We start from the raw sequence: 19,186 nt of genomic DNA on the forward strand, positions 1-19,186 counted from the left end.
AATTGAATAGCCTACTCTGAATATAAAATTCAGTTCATGAAATTAAACTTATACTTTATTTAATTTTTATTAAATAACAATTTTTCAAGGATTTTTGTGAATGGATGCAAATTTTAAATATATATATTTTTTAAACTCACGTTACCCCGCCTTCACCTGACCACAGGGGTACGCGTACCCCCATTTTAGAACCACTGTTGTTGTGGATGGGCAGAGGGGGACATTTAATTATGTGCTTGGGAATATTACAACAGAACAGAACATGACAACAGAAGGGCCATACAAAGTATGGGATGCATATTGGATAATTTATATCATATCAAGTATGTCATTTATATCGTTTAAAATAAACGAGCGGAAACTATCGGTTTGCAGAAGGGGGGCGGAGAGGAAGCGCATGTCTATCCATGGCACTGCGCGCCGCCGCGCTGTGTAAACCTGGCGTTGCAGTATTTCATGTTCAGGTCTTCAACATGTCGCTCCTCTTATTCCTATCGTCGTCTCTATTATTCTCATGTCTGGACAGTTTGACTGAAGCCCACCCAACGCATTTACCGAGGAGGGTGTTCACAGACAAAGGTATGGACTATTTCTCTTTTTTTGTTTACAAACGTATCATAGTTTTAACATCGCGATAACGTTAAGCTGCGGTCAGAACAGAACACGTTGTTTTACTATGTTTGAGTAAATACCAGAAAGGATGTGGTGTTTCTCCTGGTTTCCTATTCACAGGCTCTAAATTCTAATTGAAGTCATGTATAGTGTTTTGTACTGCAGAGGAATAGGAATCATATATACAGTGTAAATGGTGGAAGGAAGTGGACTTTGATAGTGAAGCAGTTCAAATCAGAGGAAAATAAACTGCATGCATAATATTCAGACTTTTTTATTCGGAGAAACTTCGAAAATTAGCAGTCCTTTTCTAGTAAAATATAAGTTATTGCAAAGTGCTCATTTACCATCAAGCTTTAGGATTCAAAAACTTTCACATACATTTTTGTTGTGTGCCCAACGTATTCATATTTGCAGTAAAACAAATCGATTACATACGCGGCTATTCCTTGCATTATAAAGAAGTAACTGATATTGACTTTAGGCAGATATTGGTAGTCCAAAGAACAACCTGCCGTTTAGATGGACGTCCCAGATGAGTGCTAGGCTCTTCTGCAGAGACCCTGACAGCAGATATTAACTCAGTTTAATCGACAAAGTGCTCGTCTGGCTGTAACATTCTGGCAAATTCAAGATTCAAGATTCAAGAGTTTATTGTCATAACAATAACATTAAGCAGTTGCTGGCAATGAAATGCTTAGGTCACAGGCTCTCTTCTAGCAATGCTTAGAATATTATAGCAAAAAAGTTGAATAAAACAAATAGAAATAGAATATCGAAAAAAAAGGGACAAACTAAAGGACACGTTGACACACACAGCCACCATGATACAAAAAACAGAACAGTTTAATGTAAGTCAGATATTCTGTGTATTTGTAGAGATTGCAGTTAAAAGGTCACCTGTACCTGGAGACCATGCACCTGTACGGATCCTCCTGAGAGGAGAGCCAGACTCTGTCACAGCCGCAGGACAAACCCACTTGTACACATACGACTTTCAGCAGCCCCAGAAGGTAGTGAACAGCTGTGTTGCTACAGGCGGATGTAAAACTGCCCTGAATGCACTGAACCTTTACTTTACAGTAACATGGAGCACAGTAATAGCCCCCCTCTATTTCTCTTCACAGGCTCCCGTAGAAAGGAGGCTGGTGTGGAAGGAGTGCACTCCTGAGGTGAGCAGTGTGAGATGACACAGCAGAGCGGTCATGTTGTTAGGTATCCCTGAAATAAATAAGAAATCCTCTTCCCCTTGTACTTCAGGATTGCGGCTATAACATCACAGTGGTCCACGAGAGGCAGAAGGCTGACCAGGCGTTAGTGTGTGGAACCGACGGCTCAGAGACGCTGTGCTGTGACGTGGTAGGAGAACGCAGAGATTTGGATGTGTTACTGGAAGCTCTGGTGGGGGTCCTCTGTTCTGCTTCATGTGATCAGTCGCTTTTTTTCCCCCCTCACCATGAACACTGGAAGGATACAATTAACATTTTGATGCAGATCTGGATCGGGAGGGGGGGGGGGTAGTTAAACACTGCAATCTTCAAACTTTTCTTGATGAAACGAGTCCTTAAATCACAATAAGGAGTGTATTTATTTGGACTTATGGTTTTTGTTTTCTTTGTAGAATTTGTCTGCACAGTCACCCACATGCACCCCTTCAAATACGTCGGGGGCCATAGAAAGAGGCATAAGGTCATTCATCGTGAAGGAAGGTGAAGCATCGGCGCTTGTGGGTCAGTTGTTTATCCACACTGGATATTTTGTATCTGCCGGGTCGTTGCTGTCTGGTTTCCCAGGTTTCCTGATGCTCATATCTATGTTTTTCAATCTTGAAGGCTTAATTTATCTTTTTATCTGTCTTGTAGATATGTGCTGCTTCTCTTCAGTCCCACTAATCTGCTTTACTCGCCTTGCATTCACATGCTCCTCAGGAGCTTCCTTTCCCTGGTTGTGAGGTAGCTGTTGCGACTTCAGTGTGCAAAATGGTAAATGGTCTGTTTTTGTATTGAGCTTCTCTAGTCTTGATGACCACTCAAAGCACTTTACAGTACAGTTTAACATTCACCCATTCACACACACATTCATACAGTGCATGTATGTGCAGCAGTTTTATCTATGACAACAGGCAATTTGGTGTTTAATATCTTGCCCAAGGAAACTTTGCATTGGAATGGGTAAGATTGGGATCGAATCACTCACCTTCTGGCTAGAGGACGGCCGCTCGTACCCCCGAGCCACAGCCTAAAACAAACCTATCTCCAATATTTACACATAAGACATGGTTATAATTAAAATGTCTATACATCAAATATATAAAAACACATATTTTGGCTAAAAAGTGATGTAAGGTGCTTGTGAGAGATGGACATGCAGCTTCCTGCTCCAGCCTACTGGAATCAAACCCAGCTTTAGGAACTGTGAGCAGATTCTTGCACAGTGATGCGTCTGTGAGAAACTTAAAATGTGTAATTGTTGCTTTTGTTCTTTCCAGAATCAACAGAAAGTGCCGACCTCTACATCACCAACTCTGGATCTCAGGAGTATGTTGGCATCCACAAGTTTGGTAAAAACAGAGTTGGACCAGCGAGTCATAATAAAGGTATCTGTATGGAGAATGATTTCCCCTTTATTTAAAGGTGTGTACCTTCATGCTTTGGTTCTGGACTTATTCGCTAAAAGCTCTTGAATCTCTTGTATCTCTAGGTTGACGTCCTCTTTGGGTTCTTCCACATGTTTGGCACCTCTTTTTCATCCTGAGATAATTGTATTCAGCTTTTTTCTCTTTTACACCCACTAGCTCGCAGTGAATTCACCCATGGGCTCAATCGGACAGTTTGTGTGTATTTTACTAAGGGGCTGGCATGTTACATATTTGTGTTGAACAGCTGAGTCGGACGTTTGCGTTCTTGCGCACAGCTTCGCCCGAAATTGTCTGGAGTTCAGTGCATGACTGAAAGAGCTTGTGTCTCTAGGCTATAATAACAAATGATAACTTTGTTTGTCTTTACAGAGCAACACTATGTGGGTTTGATGCTCAGCAGAGGAAGAGATGCTCCCTTACAGGATAAGGTTTTTGCTTTCTACAAGGAGAAAAACAAAGGTAGTAACCCGCGAGATGACATGTGGCTCCCGTACGTCACCCGGGTTTGCATGGTAAGGTCTTTAGCATTGATAACTTTCTCATTTATATAAGTTGGAATGTAAAACCATCGGAAGATATGTGTGCATTTTAAAGGAGGGATTGATGTAAGTCGGCCTGTTCACTCCAGGCAGATATTGGGGGTCGCAAGAACAACATGCAGCTCACTTGGACGTCCCAGATGAGTGCCAGGCTCTTCTGCGGAGACCCCGGCACCAGACAGCATTTCTCTGAACTGGTAGATGTGGCTGTTGTGCAGGCAGACCAGTGGCAGGATACCAGAGTTTATGGACTCTTCAGAAATGAATGGTAGGACTCCATTAACCGTCATAACTGTGTATTCAAGCAAAGGTTGGAGGCAGATTAAAAGGTTTTACTCATGTACGAATCTCATAAAGTATAACGTATAGTAAGCACTTGATTATAGTCCTAACTTCTTCATATGTCTTTTTTTATGATTTTTCTTACTTGGATATTATTCGGCATAATAAATTGTTTTCAGAATCAATAGGAATGATTCTAACAAAGAATACGATGAACAACGAATAACTTTCTTTCAGCTGAAAGTTTTAACTATAGTAAAGTGATCATGTGTAAATACACAGACAACTAACTGTCAGAGGGAGATGACGATTTTTTGGTTTCCTGTTGACGTTTTGTAGCATTGGATGGAGTTGGACAAAACTTCTAACAGGCATGCATTGTGTTAGGACAAGCATGCATCAGATTAGGTCAGTGCTGCACCAAATGATATGAGGCGAAAAGCACAATGACTCATGTAACACAGGAAGGTCAGCTGCTGTTTTTTTTCCAAAATTACGCCTCTGCTCAGCTCTTGCTTTGTTTAGCGCTTTTATTTGTGAACAGCATTTGGCTACAATAGTTGCTGATCTAAACAGTTTGTTTATTCCTGCAAATGTTACTGTGTGAACCTGCTGACCTCTGCGTCTCTCCGCAGGCATATGACCGCCGTGTGTGTTTACACCATTAAAGATTTTGACAACATCTTTGCAACCTCTGCATTCGAAGGCCAAACCTCAGCATATTCTAGGGACAGACCTAGGAAGGTATTTGCCATTCAAACTGAACAGAGGTGAAATATGAAAGTCCCATCACAAAATGATGCTGACATTAGTTTGGCCTCTATCTTTTAAACCATGTGTACGACATTTATTGAGTCATAAAATTCACTCGTGTTAAAACCATACTCGCAAGTGAACATTTCTATTCCATTTGCGTAAAAACAAATGCCACATTCTGCTCCACACGCACGAGGATGAGACCGGACTTCCTTGCCTTCGTGCTCACAACTGATTAACAATTCAAGTTACATTTTGAGGCTTTGGAGGCAGGAACAGCGGCTGATGCTCCCCTTCTTGATTGGTCACCAGTTCCAGACCCTGCACTTTATTTATCTGCAGCAATTGTAAACTTATATCCTGCTGCTGTTGACACAAAAGAAATGCTCCCTCGGGAGGATGGTTTTGTGTTAGGCCTGATTTTCTTCAATCTTGAATACACTTACAAGGGTACCAGTTGATTATTAGTCCGACTAATAAACTTGACTCAGATACAGTCTTTTTTATTGCTAATCACCAATATTCTACTACAGTATAATCGGATTAGTATTGTAATACTGGAGTCCCTGTCAGCGTGTCCTTACTGAAAGTGCTGTAAGGCTGGCAGGCTTTGTGACATTCATTTGAGGTGCAACCAAAAACACGTGCTTTGTCTTTCTTCAGTGTGTTGAAGACAGCAGGCTGCTGTCTCCTGAGACCCTGAGGAAGATCGCTGAGACATCAGAGATGGTGGACTGGGTCCAACCGGTGAACAAGTCTGGTCCCCTGCTTTTCAATCACCACAACTACACCCACATCTACGCTGACAGCTCCAAGGACAAGAGGAACAATACCCACACAGTTCTGTTTCTGACACTCAGTGAGGAAATACAATGACGAGAATAGGGAAATTGACTGTTGACGCTGATTAATAACACAAGTTACTTTAAATAGTTGGTCTTTGATAAAACATTGGACTAGCGTTAAAGTTCAGCTGCAGAAGTTGTCACTTTATCCTTTGTTCTAGACTAAGCTCGCCTCAGCCTCTGAAACCACATAGTGTGCTGTAGCGTAGGTTTTCTAAATTAAAGGACATATAAAAGAGTTTGGCGCCAGACAGGACTTCTTCACCTGTCAAAAATGTTAATGTCTACCAGTAAGATAGATGATTGTGTGGGAACTGTGTTCAAAGAGAAAAAACTGTTTGTATGAATATTCCATTCAGCTCATAATTTGATTTTGTAAAGACGGATGTGTGTTTGTGAGTGTGTGTGTGTGATGTTGTTGGAGAGGGGAGTAAGGGTCCAATGAAAAGGTAAAGTGAGGCAAATGTGTGTATTTTTTGGTGATCCTTTAATCTTCAGGTAGAGGGAAGATGAGGGGTGAATTTTCTAGAGTGAAAGGAATTCGGTGGAAACAGGAGAGTTTGAACAGGGAACTTAGCTTGTATGGTTCCTCCATGACAGAGGGGATCACGTTCCAATCCCAGCAGGTTAGATGGGTTTTTAAAATCCACTTAAGGCTCCAGGGCTCAGCTTTTGGGAAATAAATCCAGACGGTTCTCGGATCAACTTTACAGAAACTAGTCTATCTTTTTTGTGATCACCTTCCTACAGTTACTCTCCCCTCACAGGTGTCCAACTGTCATCTCCCTCGCCCTTCCTTTTCCTGTTTAGGAGAAGGAGGACATTCTGTCTTTTTAGTTTTCTCCTTTCTGCCACAGTGGGCTGAGCAGAATAGGAAGAAACGCTGTTTGTGTACATTATTTTGACTTTTTCATTTTTGTCGTGCTCTGGCATGACTGCCTGAGAGCCCTGAATCGACGGGTTTGGTTTTGGTTTTACGTTTACTGTCCTTTCCTGAGAGCACAACAACATCATGTGGACTTATCTCATGAGAAATGTTTCATGTGATGCTTTATATGATGTGTCATTCTCGTCTTTTTGCACTTTGGCCTTGGTGGTTATTGGGATGAAGAAAACAGGAAGACATTTAAGACGTTTCAAAACGTGACTATTGCAGATGACCTGACTTTCATAACTCAGCAATGTGTTACTCACATGGAGTCATGTAGGGAGTGCCGAGATCCCAGAGGGTCCCGAGCAGCTGTTCACAATGTCAGCCCTGTTGATTGTCAAGCACAGATGTGAGGGGAAAACCAGGACAAGGTGGCGCCCCATTCATTTCTATGAAATATGCTCAATGGGTGCTCACACCAGAAAGTTTATTTTAGCCTGCCATTGGCCACAGCATTTGTAGAGCATGTGCATTACAACCCCTTTCTGGTTGATTGGGCAGATTTAGTTTACTGAAGGAAATAAGCCAAATTATAATGATACAAAGACTTTAAGATATAAGAAATAACTATATTTATTGTGTTTCAGGCTTCTGTGATGACTGTGTATGCCATACAGCAATAGCGAACCTGGCCACCATGTCAAAGTCACCTTACAGCCCAATGCTGTCCCCTGTTAACTCGTGGGAAATTGAATATTACACCCATCAGGTTACATCTTCGGTGGTACCAGAATTTCTCTCCCACCAAGATATCATCAATACAGGGCACATATGTCCAAGTTTCTTTTCCTTTTTGGTATCATTCAGGCAAATCAAAAGCAGAAACTAAATGTTAGAGAGTGTGTTTTACAGGGAAGACGGATGTGAAATTTCAGGCCAAATGAGGCCTAGAGTTGCTAAAGACAGGTTGCTCTTAAATTACGTTATGCGACCGGAATACGGTGAATCCCCAAACAGCTCCTTCATGTGAGCGTTGAGACAACTTAACAGTTTCCCATGTAAAAGAAGAAACAGGATACATGACCTGTGTATAAATGCTGTAGGCAAACAAGCTATGGAAAATTCGCAGATATAACATCTCATCAGATTATTTTACAACCTTTGATTTGCTTTACTGGAAGAGTCATACGAGGAATTGAGAGGGGGATGTTCTCTCAATTCCTCGTATGACAGGTGATGGCATTTAGTCTTTCCTCATTCCTGTTTCTCTGAACAGATAATGGAGCAATTCATAAAGTGCTACAGACGGAAAATCAGTCCTTTTTCATCGCTGAGTACCACCCCTTCAACCACAGAGCCCACATCAGCAGCATCGTCCTTCATCCGTCCTCGGTGAGTAACGCAGCCCTGCCCACACTGATCCCCCCCCATCCCCACCACACAGCAATAGCAGATATACTCTCTTAAAGGTAGGGTTGCTGAGTTGTCCCGAAACACTTTCTATCCAAATTGTTGAAATACTCCTCACATCCTGATAGTCATCGGAAAATAAAGTCATCTGAAAAAACAGAAAGAAACATGACAGATCTTTTCATTTGACCCGATCACCACTCTAGCTAACCGACCTATCCGCCTTGCTCGTGTTCTTACTTCACATGACATGACAAGAACACATTTTGGATTTTTGGGGGTATTGTGTCAAGGTTATTGGTCAGTAAAGGCAAATTACAAGAAATAAACGTGTACTATGTGTGTATCATTGCAGAGGAAGCTCTATGTCACCACCAGAAGTGAACTGGTCCAGCTGGATGTGGAACACTGTGCCAAGTACGGAGACTGTGAGGAGTGTGTCTTAGCCAGGGACCCGTACTGCGGCTGGAACTTCACCCAGTGCTCCGCTGCAACGAGGTAAGACCACCAGGCTTTATGCACTCGGGGACATTTAATCCCAAATCAGGTCCAAACATGAATGTTTCACTTCTGATCAGTGGAAAAGCTTGAAACAAATATCACAAATTCAATTATATGAGAGGGATCCCTTTAGTTCAGGGTAAGGCAATTTTTACTATCAAAAGAGCCATTTTAGTCAGCCGGTTAGTCAGTGACCGGCTGCTTCATGTGAACGAGCTCTGATCTCACCGGGTATCTTACATAACTCTCTTGTTGAATGTTATTAGAGCTGTGTCATCAGAGTTATGGTGTAATGTGGCTTGTTGCAGCTGATTAACTGCAAAACAACTCTTGCTAAAGGCTCTTCACTTTCCAGTGTGGAGCAACTCTTAGGATGATTGTGTAAATCATTGGTGTGATGCTGTACGGTTTATCACTGGAGAGTATCTCGTTTGCCACTCCAGTGAGAACCAGTGTTAATTTCGTAGACGAAAACTATGACGAAAAATATTCGTTAACGACCCTTTTTCCATGACGAAGACGGGTCTTTGAAAATAAAAACTATGACTAAATCTATTTTAACTTTCGTTGACGAGACGAGACAAAAAATGTTGGTGGTTGACTTAGTCACAATAATTTGTTTAACATCATCGTATCAGGCCGTCATGAAGTATCAGGAGCGGGCGAGTGAGTCTGTGTGTCTGTGTCTGTGTGTGTGTGTGTGTGCGCGCTCCCAGATAGCGCACCGGTCCCGAGGCTCCGCCCCCCGCCCCGCTCACTCGCTCAGAGACACAAGATCATAGCTAGTACACGTGAAGGAAGCCTCTCAGTGACCGACTGCTTCTTAACTATGGAAACAGTGAAAACACAGAGTTTCTCTGGTCTCAGCTGATCAGAGATCAGCGCAGCAGCTTCTTGATCAGAGCAGAAGCTGCAGTTGGTTTGTACCAAGCTGCAGTTTCTGTGTTCACCTCCAGTCTGACCTGCTCTCCCTTTATGTTTTCACATTTAAAATTAAATATATATTTTTGAGCTATTAGGCTCCAGCTATATGTTTTTATAGAAAAGGAGTTTAATTTGGCTATTAAATGTGACTAAAGCTAGACTAAAATGTAATTTGTTTTAGTCGACTAAAACTAAGAACGATAAAAATGACTAAATGTGACTAAAACTAAAAGGCATTTTTGTCAAAAGACTAGGACTAAGACTAAATCAAAAATAGCTGCCAAAATTAACACTGGTGAGAACATTCCTATTCAACGGAAGAATATAATTACATTCTATGATTACAGCTTTAAAACCACAGTCTGATCATCTTCAGAAAAAGAAAGCTTTCTCAAATGAGATCTCACAGACACACACACACACACAGTCACCGCTCCCACCGTGCACAGATCACCAAACCTCCACACATTGTCTGTGATGTGGTCAGCCTAAATCTTAGCTTGATTCATGCATTGATCATCGCCCCTGCCCCAAGGGAGGAAATGAAAAGACCAATGAGTTATTGATATGAGTCATGGATCGTCATTGTCCTCAGGTGGGCTGACGATGAATCATAAGGGGAGTGAAAGCAGGGGAAGGTGAATTTATGCTCTGAGCAATAGTGTGAAGAACAAGCTGCTCTTTCATGGTGTCATGCGACTGCCGCGTCCCAATGAGCATGCTTTCTTACGATGAATTGATGAAAGTGAAGAATGGTAGTTACTGAGGGTTTATATAGAATCTAATACTGCTTGTAACCTTCATCCCCAGTCCTCAGCAGTGTGAGATCCAATAGTTCAATCATTGTCCCTGTGAATGTGTGTTGCTCTGTGTGCACGTGTTCTTAGCTGGTGGAATTGTGCAGGTCAGGGGTCTTCTATGGACTTGTCCCACAGTTGGACACACCATCACAGAACCTGCCAGATTCAATATAGTATCTTGAAAGAGGTAGAACATATCTGCAATTAACTGTGCAAGTTATTCTGTTCTCTTCTACATGAGACCTCATAAACTTCTTTTGTTGTGTCTGGAACATAATGTGCAGTGTAACAGATGATTAAGGAAACAATACAAACAACTCCACAACAATTATTTCCCATATATCACTGTGTTTCAACCAGAATTACAATGAATGACAAATACCTATTTTTATTAACTTTGCGCATTAACATGAATATGAATAAAATTATTATGACCAACTTATGGACAATTTAACAACTGAAATCAGTTCAGTCAAACCGTAGCTGCACTTCAACTCATTATAGTGAATTAACTTCACTAATACTAAAGTGTGTGAAGGGCTCCTTTAATATTTCACCATGCTGTTGTTTCACAAGCCGAGCAGGGCATGGGTGTAATACATAACAACACAGAGCGAGCACAGAGGTCATGAGCTCCAGTGTTTGTGAAAACATGGTCATGCTTTTTGAAAATTGAAATGAAAAGTAAGTTATCAATGTCATAATGAAACTGAGCTGACCTTCCCTTTAATTTTCTTTAAAAACAAACATACCTATAATATTCCAGTTCATTATCGAGTTAATGTCTTGTGTGTAAAGAAAATTTACACACAAGACACATTTGCATCAGTTTTTAAGCTGCGGCTGGTGAGACTGGGTTACATGACCTACTTTTGCCAAAGTAGGTTGAAAACATTGCACAATGTTCCCATTACCCCGGTTGGTTTTATCTGACTTTACTAGTGGAGTTCATAATTTGTCCTCAGTGACTGGCAATACGCCCGCAAAGACATGTGATGTCTCTCTCTCTCTCATTCACACTTGAGTTTCTAATTAAAGAACAGCTTATAAGTAACAACATATGGAACAATTCAGATGTTAAACTGCCTCTGTGTGTTACAGGCAACACAATGAAACTCTTAGTTCAACTTCAGCAGGAAGTGAAAGACCACCACCGAAAGTGTGGTTTAAGGTGTTTGAACAGTGCACATCACTATCGTGCTAAAGGACATATTTGGGTATAGAAGCCATATGTTTCACATGGGTAACAAGATGATGATGTTTCTCTTTACAAAGTCCAGCTATACGGATCGGTCCATGTCAATGTGGGAGGGAGTGAGAGCAATAAGTCAAGAGGGGCTGAGCAAATCAATCCTTTGCACCCGGTTTTAATGAATTAAGATTGTACCTGCTGAAACAATAGCAAAGGAGATGTGGTGGGTAATGTGTAGAAGAAACTTCAGTGGGTCACAGGACATCAGTTGACTTTGTGGTCCTTCTGTGTGGACCCGTGTTCCAGGCCAACCTCTGAATGTGGTCTAAGCAGGGACGTGCACAGACATTTTTGGGGGCAGGGGCTCAAGTGAGAAAAACTTCACTTCTCATAATTATTTATAGAATTTCTTTTTTCTAAAACCAAAGTTTTACATAGTATCACATCTCTGACTAGCTTAACAATATAGTTTAATACACTCACACAATTGTGAAATACTCAACAGTAGTAGAATAGCTAAAATACACATTTAGATGGTGTTTGTTTTACCCTCTGTCTGTTTGCTAGCTAGACACAAGTTAACTATATTTGTTTTTGGTTTTGTCTTTAGACTAATTCGCTTTGATCTCGAGGCACTGGTAGCTCAGACTTCAAGGCTTAGTCCCTGAAAACCAGTACAACAGGAACAGGAGCTGGGAGGTGCTAGATGCTGCCTGTCTGATGTGACTGTGATGACTGTTTGCTTCACTAGCCTCACGATTCCATTACAATTCAGCAGTGAACGATTCGAATGCACAACAATTCTAGTCAATGCATTTCAATGTATCACATCCACAATTTCCTATATTACTGCACATGGCTTCTTTTTCCTCAGTTAATAAAATAAGTCGGACAAATATGAACTCTCTTTTTACTCAGAAAATGCTTTAAAAATATTATAGACTGTTACTGTTAGTAAAAGTGTGATGTAATTTACAAAATAAGGTTTTCAATTCATAAATCTGACTACAACAGTAAGTGTATGACAGTGGTCAGTGCTCTCCACTGATTTCACATTCATTCAGTTTAGACCAGTGGTTTTCAATAGGTGAGGCGCGCCTCCCCTGGGGGGCGCCAAAGAGTCGCAGGGGAGGCGCAAAACAAGCGAAGAAATATTAGCAGTTAGCAGTTACAATAGCAGTTAACTCATTGTTCGTGCTTGCGTGTGCGAACAAGTTGGCCCATTGAAAAATGCATCGCTTTCTGATACAACCACCGAAGTCAGCAGAAAGGGAGGAGCCCACAAAAAAACGTAGGAAATATGATCCCGATTACTTAAAAATAGGGTTTACATGGTCGGGTTCCGAGAGCGCACCTCTGCCACAATGTGTGGTGTGCAAAGAGGTTTTGGCTAACGATAGTATGCGGCCATGCAAACTGCGCCGTCATATGGAAACAAAGCACACGACTTTAGTTAACAAGCCACTGGAGTTTTTTGAGAGGAAACGTGATGAATTGCGGTCACAAAAAGCAGTAATTCGTTCGTTTGGCACCACTAACGTCAAGGCAACTGAGGCATCTTATCGAGCTGCTCTCCGTATAGCGAAGGCAGGCAAGCCCCATACTGATGGAGAAACATATCTGCTCCCTGCAGCTAGAGAAATGTGTTCAGTGATGCTGGGAGAAGCAGCTGCAGCTAAACTTGACACGATCCCAGTATCTGACAACACCATCCAGCGACGAATATCCGACATGGCTTACGACGTCAAAGAACAGGTGGTGAACAGTGTTCGCAAAAGCCCCATACACGCCATTCAACTGGATGAGTCCACTGACGTTGCACACTGCGCTAAATTGATGGTGTACGTCAGGTTTATTGAAGAGCTAAATGTGCGCGAGGATTTTTTGTTTTGCATTCCCCTCCCTGCCCGCACAACAGCAGATGAACTTTTCAAGGCTCTGAATGATTTTTACCAGGCCGAAGGCCTTGAGTGGAGCCGGTGTTGTGGCATATGCACGGATGGAGCAAGGGCCATGACCGGCCGTCACAGCGGTCTTGTGAAACAAGTGCAGACCGTTGCCCCGGCCGCTGTCTGGAGACACTGCATCATTCATCGCCAGGCTTTAGCAGCAAAAAAGATGCCCAAAGAATTGCGTGCGGTTCTGGATGAGGCAGTGAAAATTGTGAACATAATTAAATCACGTGCCTTAAACGCACGCATGTTTAGAATCATGTGCGATGAAATGGGCGCTCAATTCAAGCAATTGCTCCTGCATTCCGAGGTGAGGTGGCTCTCTCGGGGTAAAGTCCTCACCAGGCTCTGCGAGTTGCGAGAAGAAGCCTTCCTCTTCCTCACCGAGATAAACTCCCCACTCGCAAAACATCTGGAAGACATGAACTGGCTCGCGCTGTTGGCTTATCTGTCTGACATTTTCGAGCGGATCAACACCCTGAATACTTCTCTCCAGGGCAAAGAGTGCAATGTGTATACGGCACACGACCAAGTGTCTGGCTTCATGAAGAAGCTGGATGTGTGGTGTGCCCGTATTGGAAGGGGCTCTGTTGAAATGTTCCCGACATTGGAGGATACGCTGGAGAAGACAGCGCAGCCGCTCAGCTCTGTGAAACCGGTCATCAGCGCGCATCTGAGCGGGCTGCGTGACCAGTTCGGAGAGTATTTTGGAGAGGAGCCACTGGGAAACCAGTGGGTCCGGAACCCCTTCTCCTTCCCACCCACAGTCCGAGATGATCTGAGCATACACGAGGAGGAGGCTCTTGTCGAGCTCAGCTCAAATGTGGACTTGAAACAGAGACTGGTGGAAATGCCGATTACGCAATTCTGGTTGAGTATCGAGAGCGAGTTTCCCCATGTGTCCGCCAAAGCCATGAGAGTCCTGATCCCCTTCACCTCCACTTACCTATGTGAATGTGGGTTTTCCGCTCTGACCCTGATCAAAAACAAATACCGGTCAAGGCTACAAGTACAGGATGACTTGAGGCTGTTTCTTTCTTCTGTGCAACCTCGCATTGAACAGCTGTGCGCATCAAAGGAGCGCCCGCACTGTTCGCATTGAGAATAGCGACAAGTGTATAATTAGCCTAAAAGTAGGCCTAAATCGGAATATGGAATGTGTTGACGTCTGTTAAATTCAGGATATCTTTATTATTATTATTATTATTATTTCAGTTGACGTCTCATGTTGACGCGAGTTCAGTTTGACACTGGCGTCTGTTAAGTTGTCTGCTGTTGAAAACGATCGTTTATGAATTTGCAATGACAGTTCAATTTTAATAGTAGGCATAGGCCCTCTGTTCGTGATGTTTCAATAAAAGTAGCCTCTGACATGGAAATATTGGATGGACATTTTATGAATAGGCCCTTTTTTGTGAATGTACTTTGTTAAAAGAAATACAATTTAAAAAAAAACATGTAGGCCTATTGGGCTATCAGTTGTTTTTGAAACAGCATTCCAGGAACACAAAATACCTGTGTGGGGTAGGTTGGGGTGGGGGGGGGGGGGGGGGGGGGGGGGGGGGCTTGGTCCTCCTTACCTTTTCCAAGGGGAGGCTCACATTCAATGAAATTGAAAACCCCTGGTTTAGACTAAAGCTTAAATGGAAAAACTCTGATTCCAACCTTTACTGTATCAAGGTGGCCCCGCCTGGCCCCGCCTCCCACCTGGCCCCCCTTAGCAGCGGCCAACAAGTGACTCTGCTTCTCTGATATTTTCGAATCTTCGCACTTACAGCTGATCGATATAAAATCCTGCTGAATTCTTATTTATGTTCCTGGAAAAAAAGGGGGTGGCTTCATTTGCAAAAATGAAGTTAAAAAACAGCGCTGCGTCTTTGCCCTGATGTGCTGACTGTGAGAATCAGGTCACGTCTCGTGCTGTGTAGCAGGTTTAAACATGTGTCTCATAAACTCTAGAGAATCATACAAACACAAAGTAAACTTCGGAACTGTACTCGTCCTGAAAACTTGTGATGAGTGATGGTGTTTATTGTTAAAGTGTTAAGTGAGCGCAGGTCAGAGGAGGAGTGAGGAGGAAGCAGACTCTGATGGAGACTCTGACACAGGACAACCGGACCTTTAATGTGCATCTGTCCTGGAGAAGTGGTGTCAAAGCTAAAAACGATATGATCGATGATGTTCTGTCTCATCTATACAGAGTCGTCCACGTCAAGATGTATCTCAGAATCAAGAAATGGCCACAGCTCTATTGCTTACCACTGTACAGGAGACGTGGAGAGAGGGAGGATAGACAAAGTCTAATCTCCTCATCTGATATTTTGATTGTTAATTCAATAAATATATTTGTTTGGAAGGGAAGCTGTGCACAAACAGGAGTATAATATTGGTATTTTTTTTATTTTTTTTAAAGCACCCTAGAAAAAGGGCAGGGGCTCAAGCCCCCTTCGATGTCTATGTGTACACATGCCAGGGTCTCATTGATTGTATCTCAAACACCTCCTCAATGCATTTTGGGTCCGTCCACACCTGAACGTTGTGCGGCCCATTTGTGATCGGGACCACAGGGCCCCGGTTTGCCAACACTCAGTCTTTGTTGTAACTGGAAGATTTTTCTAACAGATTTCTTTTCCTTTGCACAGCGACACACTGCAGGACTTGACCACAGGGAACCACACCATCTGCCCTGTTCCACTTCTGACAGGTATGAGAATACCTACAAGTTCACTCCATAAGGACCAATTGGTTTTGAACCTGAAATATATGTGTCTGTATGAATTCAGCTTGTGTCAACTGTCGGATCTGCTGCAGGTCTACTGTGTGGCAGGATCTGAAACCAGCTGCTTCCTCTCTGAAACTGAGTATCACGCTGCTTTAAATCAGCGAGCCACCTATAGTTTAATATTGCAGCAGGATTGATTCAAAGGACATGCTGTTGAAGACATTTTGTGGACAGCTGTTTTCCCCTGACCGCCTTCTCTCATGCTCCTCGCTCCCTTCGCCACTTTGGTGGCCTGGCTTCACCTTTTCTTTCAAGAGTTAGATTCTCTGAAGTCTCTTGGGGAGTTCCCAGCAGCAAAGCAACAACCACGTTGACAACAAATTGACTGTAGTGTGGGAGCCGACTTAAAACATGTGCTCCTATTCAAAAGGGGAAGAGACGTTTCTTTTGGAACTTGGCCACTTTAGTGACTTTTATAGACAAATTGCAGCTCTACTCACATAATGGATTTGTCTTTGGCGGAAATAACAATTTAAAACATGGAGTAAGTAGAACGATCTTTAAATATTAGACTGCCTGAGTTGCTCAGTATGGAAAGTGAGGCTGTAACACTGCCAGGTTTAGCAGTAGTGTCCAGTAGAGCGTCTGCTGAAGCTGTTTGAGACACATCTATCACATAAACGTGTTGTTACTTTTCAGAAGTGTGCAGTTTCTTTCTCTGAAGGCACTTCCACTTTCCTTGTACCCCTGTCATGTCACTTCTGAAATGACACTCTGCACTTGATGCAAGATGCTGTGCTGCTCTTTGCAGTTTCCTAACAAGAGCTTCGACTTGTCTGCCAGAAAAACATTCAAACTACTACTGCTGGGGATTTCTTTCCTCCAGCCAAACCAGTCCTCCTACGTTCCCATGTGCTGGTGATTCAGCTCTATATACATCTACGCCTGCTTCATTGTCATATCATAAACCACTTGATAACATTCATTTTGCGTCATAGTCAAACACCACCACCTCCCTACCTTACCATTAGTGATTATAACCGTAGTCGAGCATCTGTCTGCTCTTAACAGGATTTCCTTACACACTTGCCACATCATCAGGTGCACTGTCCTGTCACCTGGCCTCTGCATCCTGAAGGAGGATCCATGCCTTTGGGGCTCTAGATACTTACCTGTGTAAATGAAGTTTGATCAAACAATACTAAACCAACATCCACGTCAGACATGAATTCACCTTGTATCTCTGTTCCCAGCTTCCAGATATTCCACTGACGCACGTGCACCTGAGAGGGTGGAACGCATCGCTGTCCCCCCCAAATCCAAGTTTTTCCTTTCCTGTCCGATGTTGTCTAAACACGCGGAGTATACCTGGCGTCAAGGGCAAGACACCACGCTCTGCAGGTCGAAGGAGCAGGAGTGCCTACTTCTCATCGACAGCATGAGTCCAGAGCAGGTGGGAACGCACACGTGTGAGTCAGAGGAGCTGGGCCTCAAGAAAGTCCTGTTGCATTACGAGCTGCAGCTGGAGAGCAGGGCAGCGATTGGTCGATTGTCAAGCCCTCTGATCTGGGTTTGTATGGTGGCTGCTCTGATTAAGAGTTAGTCCTGTTAATCCTGATTGAGTCCAGGGAAAGGTCAACAACGAGCATATTGCATTAAGTACAGTAACAGAGACTGTCACTGAAATAATATTAGCTTATGCCAATAAACATTTCCAACAAAGGAGATCCTGCTTGAGTAAACATTTATGATCATTTATTTCCTTTAAAATATTTGTAAATAATGCTAGCCTTCAAATGATTATTGCTTTTCAAAAGCTTAAACATTCCTCTTTCGGCATATCTGCACCCTTCTGTGTAGCTTGCCTTTAGCTGCACATAAACAACAGACTGCGCACTTAACAATCTTTGATGGAATGTCCATGTCAACAGTAATCCCAGTGATGAGTTGACAGAAAATAAGCTGCTTGGTAGAAATGTTATGAAACAGCGCAGAGTAGCAGCATGCAGGTAGAGCAGAAAAGTCTTGCAATGTGAATGTAACACGATGCACAGTTTATTTCAGTGTTTTGTGTCGGTTTCCGTTTTATATGTGAAATTCTGTCTGGACTTTCGTTTTTTTTTATAAACTACCTCAAACCTGCCAGATAGGCTCGCAGAAGTATGAACTGTCCTCTCTCTGTTAATACTCTTCTATGTAACAGGCTTAAGGTAACATGCTCATAATGTGAAATACTGCTAAGATATGGAAAGTTAAAAGGGGCTGAGTGTAAATCTAAAGCAGTCGTAACCCTGAGCTGCTTTCAGGCACCAAGCAGCTTTGTGTAATGATTGAAAACTATCGACTGTAAATAAAGACAGACAAAGCATCTCCACCTCCTCCTCCATCCAGAAGTGAGGCCCACAAATTATATACATATATCCTGCTTACAAGCACCCCCATCTTGTGCCTGTGACGTCATTTGGAGGCGGAGACTGTGCAGCAGTGATCATGGCGTGGAGCCATGGTGTCGAGGTCCGGATGATACACACTCTTGGCCAATCGTGAGCCAGTCTCAGCCTTCAATTATGATGTTCCACCTCGTTTAGCATCAAATAACACATAAACACTGCATCGTTTTATTTAAAGTGTATTTTTTGTCTTGGTCCATGTCTCATCTGCTAACTTTGAGGAGGTGGGGTTAGTGACGTGCGCTGCAGCCAGCCACCAGGGGCCAATTAGATGCCTCGGCTTGCCTTTTGGGAGTCATCATTGTCCATCTTTATATACAGTCTGTTTTATACTGTATGTTTAATAGCCGGTGTACAATCTATGCATCAACCACTGTTTAATTTGTTTAACATGAATTGCCATATTATATTAAAGTAGAATTTTATGACTTTGCTGTTTTCATTGGTCCAACATGCAGGGAGTTCTTGGGCACTTTCCATTGAAAGCTTTAATATAATATAATGACGAATGTTAATTGGAAAAACTTCAACAAAGCAATATATTTATGAAACAAGCTGCATATTGTTATATTTTTTTCCGTTACACCTACTTTTTGAAAAGCTTAGTCATTAGTAAATGAAACAACTAAAGTACTTGAGCTTTAGAATTACTGCTGTTAGTAGAGACAATATAAGACATTTAAATTAAACAT

General features: G+C 42.5%; 1 protein-coding gene across 1 annotated transcript; it reads left to right on the forward strand.

The window, feature by feature from the left end:
- Positions 1–424: 424 nt before the first annotated feature.
- On the forward strand, positions 425–18,922 carry LOC133954923 (semaphorin-7A-like). The gene is made up of 14 exons (XM_062389492.1): positions 425–579; positions 1,492–1,625; positions 1,740–1,784; positions 1,873–1,971; positions 2,234–2,342; positions 3,101–3,208; positions 3,620–3,762; positions 3,879–4,057; positions 4,707–4,815; positions 5,491–5,686; positions 7,820–7,935; positions 8,309–8,451; positions 15,965–16,026; positions 17,298–18,922. Exons 1-14 carry the CDS (start codon positions 474–476, stop codon positions 17,645–17,647), a joined length of 1,899 nt encoding a protein of 632 aa, XP_062245476.1. The 5' UTR covers positions 425–473; the 3' UTR covers positions 17,648–18,922.
- The last annotated feature ends 264 nt before the right edge of the window (positions 18,923–19,186 follow it).

This window comes from Platichthys flesus, chromosome 1 (genome assembly GCF_949316205.1).
Source record: "Platichthys flesus chromosome 1, fPlaFle2.1, whole genome shotgun sequence".
Taxonomy (NCBI): Eukaryota; Metazoa; Chordata; class Actinopteri; order Pleuronectiformes; family Pleuronectidae; genus Platichthys; species Platichthys flesus.